Below are 9,753 nucleotides of genomic sequence, written 5' to 3'. Positions count from 1 at the left end.
GCGACAGCAGGAGCGTGGTGGAGGCAGCGGCAGGCATGGAGCTCCCCAGGAGCTCCTTTAAGCGCATTTACGATGTGGGTTTGGCATTCGTGAATATTTGAAACCGCGAAGGCCAAACCCGCAAATAGCGAGCGTTTCCTGCAACTCAAAGCTCCTTATATCATAATTTAAATATCATAATTTAATGTTGGACTTCAGAACTGACAATTCAGTGACAGTCACTGCCACCAATGCAGCCTGTATCTACAGACAAGATCAAAGGCTTAGAGGAGATGAAGTCCGAGAAAAGTACGCTCTCTTGCAATAATGCTTCAGAATTTTTTTTCTGCTAAATATTCTTGATCCTTTTTATCTGTACAGAAGTACAACTAAGGGAAAGGTACACCATTACAAAACAAACAAACAAAACTCAACCTGCCCGCAAGCATTCATCCTCATAAGAGGCATTCAAGTTCCTCTGACTGTAACAGTATTTTTTTAAATAATTATAAAAAAAAACCTTCTCTCTGAATTAGATATTAAAACTGAAAAATCACAGAATTAAGCAGTAAACAAAAAAGAAGTGACAGCAAGAAACAATTTCACAGAGATCTTCAGACTACAACAGCAGCTTGCTTGACAAGGAATTAGTTTTTCACTTTATCAATATGATTCAGGTGACAACACTTGAAAAACTGTACAAGAGATCAAAACACTGATTTATGCATACTACTTACCATTCATAAGCACTTTAAGCTGCTTGTCATAAAACTCTGTTTCTTTCTGAGAAATGAGGGCACATTCAGCGCACTGGCGTACAGGGTCTACAAAGCACATGCGAGGCAGAGGCACTTTTTTACTGCAACACTTGTCACAAAAGCACTTTCCACATCTCCGGCAGTGATGCTAAGAAAAAAAGCATAAGGCAAAACAAGCAATTAAGAAGGAAACTCATCCAGAACCCTACTTCCCCTGCAGGCTGGAATGCATGAGAAGACAGGTAAAAGTCAAAAGTCGTGGGCTGATCAAAGTCATCAGAAATCCTGGTGTTAGGCCAGGACATGTATGTGGGAGTGATTGTGTGACTGTCTTTTGGGTGTGGTATTTTATCTTCTGCTCTCCATCTGTTACTAGCAAACCTTGTACGATGCCAAGATTGAGTTCCTGAACATGAAGAATCATGTGCGAGAGCGCGCTGAACAACAGTACAAACTTGTTTCCCATATTATGAATTGATTGAGCTATGGGTTCAAGCAGTGTCTTGAGTTTGTCATGCAAGGTGATCATCACTGTCAGTAAAGATTAATCAGGGATGTATGTAATCTTCCTGGAGTTGAAGGGGTCATCTCTTCCACTGCAGCTGATTAAGTGACTTTTTGCATAATTGACAATCTTGAGCAAACCATCAAACAGAGTGAAGAGCTGCATTATATGGGTAGCAAGTACATCCACAGCACAGAAGGCATAGATTAGATATGTATTAATAAATCTGCACAGCTGTCATACTAGTTGTATTGTAATAATCAGCCACAAATGAAATATGTTTCTACAGATCAAAATCATCAGTTATATTTTAAAACTGGTCGGCTTCATACTAGGCTATGTCTGATGCTCATTTTTTCACTGGAATAAGACACTGGTTTAAAAAGGTTACTGGGAAGTTGATGATACCTTCATTTTAAATACTGCTCCATCTATTAGATACCAGAAATGTAGCAACTCTCTCTCACATCTCCTGCTTCAGCATTCAAGAGACTTCCTGTAATGCTGTTTTGTACTCAGAGCTTCCCAAATTGAAAGATATTTATGACAAAATTCTAAAAAAAAATCAGGTTTTTCATGTATATGAAATGGTGGGTTAATGATATAAATACCTCTAGCAAGAAAATGTCAGATTCATTTTTCTGGCCATGTGAAATCTGCTCCAAAAACTTCTTCATACTAATCAGATGAACATTTGGAGACCTTCCAGGATTAGGAATTTTTTATACCCAAGTACATAGTGTGGTAAACATTTTATTAGAAGATGAAGAAATGAAATTAGCTTTATTTCCACTGCCACTCATAGTCCTGAAAATACTGTTGTGTAATAATACTGCCAAGGCAACAGTGGATGAAGAATGCAAAGAAGAAAAACGTTGATCCAGACCAGTTTTCACTTTCTTGGTTTTTTCTGACTGCTATAATCTTTGACAGTAGCTGTATCTCTACCACCCAGGTGATGTTTCTTCATTCTGGCTACAAGCATCACATACTCTGAAAAGCAGTCAGTCTTAGCTTGCATTTTTTCTATGCTCTTTGTTGGTAAAGACAAAACTCAATGCAAGCCACTTTGGCCTTCTCAGACTCTCCATACTGTATCAGCATCTCAGTTGCTGGAATGAAAATATCAGGATCAGGAATGTCAAATTAATTTTACCCCATGGGCTGGATTAAAGTCAGATCAGGCCCACAGGCCTCCTGCCCTCATGCATCATCTGTCCTAACCGGTCTGGGACACTGGCCACAGTGAATATTACAGACCTGGGACCTGGCCTCAATAAGTGCTATGGGCATTTTTCAGTCACCATCTTGTTCCAGCAACGATTGTTTTTTGATTCTCCGAATGCCTGGCTCAGTTGTGTGCGTGTGCACCCGGCTCAGCAGTATATATGGGTGGGTGTGTGGGTGCATCTCCTTTTAACTGGTGCAAACTAGCATGTCTGTGCAGTTACTTTTTTCCCAGCCCAGCAGGCAGCTTGGCCCAGCCCTGCCCCTGCTGGCTGCTCTTCAGCAGCACAGCCCAGAACCCAGCCCCAACAAGTGCTGTGGGCAGCACAGAGCCAGCCCAGCCCAGCACTTGGGTCACTGAGACACTACTAGGGGCTGGGTTGTAGCATTTTGTGGGCCATACATCTGACACTTTTTCTCTAGATTATGAATCATCTCTTGAATCCCTGTCAAGCCTGTAGCTATTCAGTGCTGTTTCTAACTGTGACCGATTCCAACCAATTAAGATGCATTCAGGCAAGCTGCTCCTTCCCTGCAACAAGCACGCTGCATGCACAGCACTAGTGCTGGGCACCCCTTTAGGTGTTTCCTCTGCTGCAGGACAGAGCTACCTGTAGTTGCAGCACAAGACCAGGAGGAGGCTCAGCAAATGCAGTTGCAACAGGACACTCCTTCAACAGCAAACAGTGGTAACCGCTGCAGCCTGTCTGAGCATGTTTCTGGGCAAGGCACCAGTGGGCAGTGTCCACCAGCTCCTTGGATGCCAGAGGGCTCTGCTCAGTGTCTTCCTCCAGAGAATTTATGTTTATACTTTGACCCTGTGACATCCCCCCCACCCAAAAAAAAAAAAAAAAAAACATCTCCTATTCTGTTTTTGCTTTTGTCATCTCAAGAAATTAGGTGCATCTTTCACCCTTTGGCTCCACAAAGGGGCTATTAGTTAGCTGGGTGGACCTTAAAGCCCACGTTAATATGGAAGATACAAATAGACAGGCACAAGGAAGGGATGGGGGACACTGGAACTTGGAAGAGGAGCAGTGCCTAAATGTAAGGTCAGCTGTACTATGGGAGAGTGTAAGGGAGGAGCTTGATGGATGTAGATATCCGACTCCTGCAGGGCTGGAGATGGACACTTCCTCCTGCCCTTGCTGCCTACATCCAGCCTTTTTTGGCCAGCTGAACTAACAGTATTTCAAAACCAACAACATGTGCTCAACCAGACAACTGGCCAGCTTACACGTCCCAAGCATGAACAAACAGTAGCTTGAATTTATGTATGTGAGGAAGTGAAACTTGTATCCAGACTCACTAACTCCAAGGTGTCCAGTTCCCCCGTGACCACCCTCTCTTAGTTACCATACTGAACACCAAGGAAATGCTTTTGGGCCTCCCAAACATTTTCAGCCATCCATACTCTATTTACTCAAATCCAAGACAAGGTTTTTTCCTTCTATCAGCATTGGGGGGTGGGGGGAAATCTGTTCCTGGATTTGAGCACTGACCCAGGGCAGGTGGCAGCTCAGCTCCAGTTTCAGCCCTACACTTGGGGTTGAAGTGAGAGCTGAGCCATTGCCTGCCCTGGATGGAGCTCGCTTCTGGGTAGAGGTGCACCGATAAAGAATTTTGGGGCTGATTCTGAGGGCCAATTATTGGCCATCCCCGGGGGTGTACATAGCAGCAGGAGCTGCCCCCTCCCCACCCCCTGGAGGAGCTGCCCATGGCTCCGTCCCACATCCCACCCTGGCTGGGCAATGCCTGCCCCAGCCCCAGCACCAGCCCCTTCCTTACCACAGGTGCCTCGATCTGCCCCCACACCCACCACACCCTTCCCCACCACAAGAGTTACCAGCCGGATGCTGTTCCTCATGCTGCTGAACTGCACTCCTGGCTGTGTGCATGCACATGGCATTTACTGGCAACTTTACTGGCCACATCAGCCAGAAAAGGCCGATTGCCAATACTGTCAATTTTCCTTTTATTGGTGCCAATACACTATGGACTGATGTATCCGTGCACCTCTATTTCTGGGCCCCTGGGCAGGAGAAGAGGGTATGCAACTGGGGCCTCAGGCTGGAGGAGGGAGAAAACTTTGAAGCTTGCCCCTGCCCCCCATGCCTGCACCTGCCCTCTCAACCCCTGCCCCAGCCCCCGCCCTCCGTTGCAGCCTGCCTCCCTGAACCCTTACTCTTCTCATCCAGCTTGCCCCCTCTCCTGTTACTTTCTGCTCCTGGTCCCCCCAACCCATTCTCTGCTTTACCTAGGCTAGAGCATTAGATCTGTATTATGTCAAGGTTGATGCTAGTCTCATGCAGAGTTTAAATTATGGATTTGTATGGGTTGGTTTGGATAGGGATGATCCTGGCTCAGGTAAAGGGATGTACTAGATGACCCCTGGAGGTCCCTTCCAGCCTGACTTCTCTACAATTCTACTTTTCCCCAGCTTAACTCCTCCTGGGGGCTAGCAGTGGAGACGAGGAAAGAGACCAGGGTTAACCCCAGTCTTGAAGTGTTTGGGAGTAACTATTCCCGCACTCCCATAAACTAGGAGGTGAGAGGAGCAGCAGCCAGCACTCACTGCTTCTTCCCCAAACCAGGTAGTTGCCTGTTTCAGGAAGAAGCAGGGGGCTTTGCCAGCTCCTGCTAGCTTCCACTTGCTGCCCCCAACATCTGGCTGAGTGGCAGGGTGCCAACAGATCAGGTTTCTCAACCAGTAGGTCGTGTCCCACTGGTGGGATGCAAAGGTCCTCTAGATGGGACTCGGGTCACAGCAGCAAAACTGGAAGTGCCACAGCAGGACTTCTGGTTCCGATTTTGCACGCTTCGATCGCCCGCTGGGGAATCCCCACCCTGCTACTCATCAACCGCTGGGACCAGAATTTTTTGACCATACATAGGTGGGACGTAAGGTGCAAAAGGTTGGGAACCGCTGGCTTAGATAACGTGCTGCACTAAGTGGCAGGGGCTGGGGAGGGGAAGCAAGGGAAAGCTGGAAGGGCTGGGAGTTGGACATATGGAGACTTTCCCTAACCTAGCTCCCAGCCCCTCTGGTTCTCCTTTGCCACCCATACCACCCAATGCTCCCCCCCACCCCAATCACAAAATTGCCAGGATGGGGGAACAGGAGCATTCTCCCAGGGCGGGAACACTTCCCAACTTTGTGGCAGCTGCTGCTTTTCAGCAAGTGCCAAATGCCACCTGACAGCCTGCCCCCTTCCCAGGCAAGGGAGAAGACAGGCTGTCAAGTAATGGGTTCTCCTAAGGGCAGGGGTGGTCCCAAGAGCATCCCTCTTATGCACAGCTTGCCTGTGAAGCTCTCCAGCCCTAGGACTGGAGAAACATCTGTACATTTTGGCTCCTGAGCTATTTTTCTACCAGAAGAAATTTGTTCAGGTAGAAATGAATGTCTGTACATAGCATAAGTGGGTCACCATAGAAGAGATCAGGAATCACTGATCTGGAATAAGGCAACCTTTCCTTGAAGGACAGACATCAGATTCCAAGCAATATGTTTTCACTCGTCTGACAATAGCTTGGAGTAAAAATGAGTGCAGTCTAGGGGTCTTACTAGAAAGTGAAAGTTTGTTCAATGAAAGACAATATAAAAAGTGAACTACAAATTTACATTAAAAAAAACAAACTACCCTTACCCATCCAGAGCAAGATTTTTGTTCACTTTTAGAAAAAGGGTTTCTCCTTTTTCTAAAAACATAATATTGCACATTTTACCCAGGACTTTTGTTATTTTTAGGCTCTCCCAAACATCTTCTTTCGCTTGGATAACCAATTTTACCCAGTTTGGAGCACGGTAAAATAACATGATGGTGTCACGATGGCAGCATCAGTGGCAGCACCTGATGAAGTAAGCTCCGCTTATGAAAGTTTGTTATACACCACTGATCTAGTTAGTCTATATAAGGTGCAAACTTGCCCTGCCTTCAGCATATTGGCAGCATATTTTGGAAACAGCATTACCTGCATGTTGCCTAAGAACCAGAGGAAGCATAAAGTATCTCAGTCCTAGAACAGTACTTTTATATGGCTGTGGAGCTTAGGAACCCTACTCGCGGGCCAGAACCACACTGTACTAGGCAGAGGAAAAATGTGAACAAAAAGACAGTGAGAGAAAGGAGTTAAAACTGAAGGGCCTCTTCCTTGGGGGAAGGGAAAGCTACTTTAAGATACGTCAAGTTCGGGAGTAAGGTATTTGGCGGTCTCCTTTCAAAAGCATTCAACCCATTTTAGAGTAGTGCTGGTCACAAAAATGTTTTATAAACTGAACATATCCAAGGGTTTTTTTTATTTTTTTGCAGCTTTGTCTTACCTTTCTGGTTATAAAGTCAAATTTTGTGTCACACTGCATACATCTTGGACACTAGGAGAAAATAAATGTTACTGTCAGTTTACAAGATTTGTGTACAGGGATTCATTTTCAAACACTGATGTGTTTTGAAACAACACTAAAAATGTTATGGTAGCTTCAATGAAGAGCTTAAATGAGTTCTCATTCACTGCCTGCCCCAAATCCTCACTTTTCAATGATCTTAATCCCTTCAATAGTTACAGGGTGGGCAAATATTGGTCACCAAGTATAAGGAGTGGGGAAGGGGAAGAAAGGGAACAACTACAAACTGACTGGCCCCAGGCACACAGCAAATCAGGGGCAATGAGGATTACAAACTCACAAGTCATCATGCTTCATCCACTAAACTACACAGCAACTTGCTTTGCAGGTTGCATTAGGGAGGCTACACAAAATTAACTATCCTCAGCGTACTGTCTGATGCTTGTCACCATGAGGTTACCAAACTGGTATTTTTGCATTTGAAGAATGTTATCAATAGTTAATACACTTTTATTTTTCAGACATCTCAGAAGTCTTGTTTTTCTTCCAAATCACAAGTGCTGAATGTATAGTCCATCTGCCAAATTTCACTAAGAGCTTGGCCAAAGAAAATATCTAAAGCCACTTAAATTTCTCTCTCTCTTAAATAAAACAAAAGCTTCTTGAGGTTTTCTAAACTGATGAATGCTTAAGACTAGCTGCAATCCTGTGTCACAGGCCCTGACAGACAGCCCAGCCCAGCCCAGCCCAGCCAGGGCTAGTTGCCTCATTAGTCTGGCAGCCCTACCCCAGCTAATGATCCAGCTGGTGACCTTCGGACCTCCTGACCTGCCACTGGGGAGAGCAGCATCCCATTTACTTCCACCCATGACAGCAGGCCACAGCCAACAGCTCTTCTGACGATCTGCTCTGGTAAGGCTTGCTGAAACCTGCCAATCCTAGTTCTCTGACTTTTGGCCCTTGGCTTTTTGGATATTCCCCACGGATCTGGTAACTTAGCCTCCGACTCCTGGTTCACCACAACTTTGGCTCTGACTTCCAGCTCATCCCAACTTCAGCACTGGCTTCCGACTCCTGGACCTCCTCCCAGCCTACGACTTGGACTCTGCTCCTGGATTTCCCTTTAGATCTAGTAACTTGGTCTCGGATTCCTGACCCCTGCCTTGGCATGTGGTTTGGCTCTTTACCACAAGGCTAACCCACTCGTGACCCTCTTACATCCAGACCCTTTCTGCACAGAAAGCAGCTGCCTGCTGATCTACAACATTGTTTTATACTGCTGGCAGCTTCTGTGAAGACCCACCCATTTCTACATCCAGCTGCAGTTCAACACGTGCGTGACAGGAACTATTCACAAGATGTAACACTAACTTGCTACATAATATATTTATTATTAATATAATGTTTCGCTTGATATCGAACCAAAAGAGCATACAGCCAGGTTTGAAATAGCTTTTATCTTCAGAATTGCAAAGCCTATCAAGGCACACCCCATATCTTCACGATGTGTCGCATTTAGCGAAACGATGCTCTGTGACGGGGCCCTAAATGATAAAGCAATACACAATATATTCAAAACACAGCAACTAGTCTGAAGGCAAACAGAAACTGCTGGAGGATTAGCAGTGCCTCCAATGATTTATGTGAGAGGCTGCTCCTACTTCAGTGACTCATAGGCATGACTGCTTGTGCTCTTGATAATATTGCCATTCAACAGGGACCAAGCAGAATAACAGGGCTTAAAGCAGGTTTTAATAGCCAAGGCTAAGTATGAGATGTTTGCTAAGCATACAACAGATGTAATGTTTGCTAAGTACACAACAGTCGCTGTTTGCCTACAGTTACCCCGCTCCATGCATTTAACTCCTTACCTGCTAACAATCTCAGAGAAACAATGAAACCTGTTGTTATTTCAGACTCATTTCTTTGAGCAGATCCCATACCAGCATAATAGCAAATTCAGTAACACAACCAGCTAAATTCAATGTTTCTTAAGACATTTTTAAAACAAACTGCACCAACTCTTCCAACACTGCTTTTGCCTTTGAATACAGTGCATAGCGCAGAAGGAGCAGAACCAGAGCTGCCTCTCACTGGGTTGGAAAGTCAAGTTCCTCTCATCTGTTCTCCCTCTGGTGCCCGGACCTTTTTGTATCTCTTTCTGGATAGCGGCTCACCTTATCAAGAAGGGTGGAGAACCCCCTCAGCCTGCTAGTTACAGCACTGTCCTAAGAGGTGAGCTTGAATTCCCTAAGGCTGAGGCAGACTTGGAACCCAAGCTTCCCATTTCCTGGGTCGGTGCTCTAACCATTAGGCTATTCACGTGGGAACAGCACAGTGCTTTCAAAGAAAAGGAGCCAGTCAGTCATACACCTAAGGACAATTTCAGGGCCACTGTCTAAATATGGGTCTCAGACTGTGAATCCTAGTCTCCCACAGGTACTTGACTCAGGCACCCACCTGCAGCCCTAAGTCTGGGGGAAAGGCAAGGTTTCTGACAGCTCCATTCAGGGTTTCCCATTAGCTGGCTTAGGTACCGCCTCCCGCATCTTGGTGAGCACTGTAAATCCCATCCCCAGACACCAAATGCCTCTCTTTTAAAAAGGGATGGGACTCATGTACCTAACCAAGCTGAGTGTGGGTTTGGGGAGTCTCTGCCACAGGTGGCACCCAAAGAGCTAGGCATAGGAATACCATGGTGCAAGTCCTTTTTAGGATCTGGCCCTCGGTTTGTGCATAGTCTCTGTATACATCAACCTCTGTACAAAGTAGGGCTGTAAATATCATTAAAAAAAATTATTTGTTTGATCTCCTCTAATTATACCAGTTAAATGATTAACAGATAACAGGGCAGCTCAGACATAGCTGCTGCTGGGAGCTGCTCCTGGGGCCCAAAGCTCTTTGATTCCCAGGAGGAGGAGAGAAGATAAGCCTATCCAGAG

At 45.6% G+C, this 9,753-nt stretch overlaps 1 protein-coding gene across 2 annotated transcripts in view; it reads right to left on the bottom strand.

Moving 5' to 3' along the window:
* The window catches only part of ZFYVE21 (zinc finger FYVE-type containing 21), a 26,798-nt gene that overhangs the window by 12,475 nt on the left and 4,570 nt on the right, over positions 1 to 9,753 (bottom strand). For both annotated transcript variants that reach the window (XM_019550789.1, XM_019550790.1), the window contains exons 2-3: positions 6,791 to 6,841; positions 717 to 885 (exon numbers count right to left, since the gene is read on the bottom strand). In XM_019550789.1, coding sequence (XP_019406334.1) covers positions 717 to 885; positions 6,791 to 6,841 — 220 coding nt within the window. The remainder of the gene's footprint in view (positions 1 to 716; positions 886 to 6,790; positions 6,842 to 9,753) is intronic.

This window comes from Crocodylus porosus, unplaced genomic scaffold (assembly GCF_001723895.1).
Source record: "Crocodylus porosus isolate Cpor-Errol unplaced genomic scaffold, CroPor_comp1, whole genome shotgun sequence".
In the NCBI taxonomy this organism is placed as follows: domain Eukaryota; kingdom Metazoa; phylum Chordata; order Crocodylia; family Crocodylidae; genus Crocodylus; species Crocodylus porosus.
Note: the sequence above shows the minus strand (reverse complement) of the source record. Positions and strands in the feature narration are given on the sequence as shown.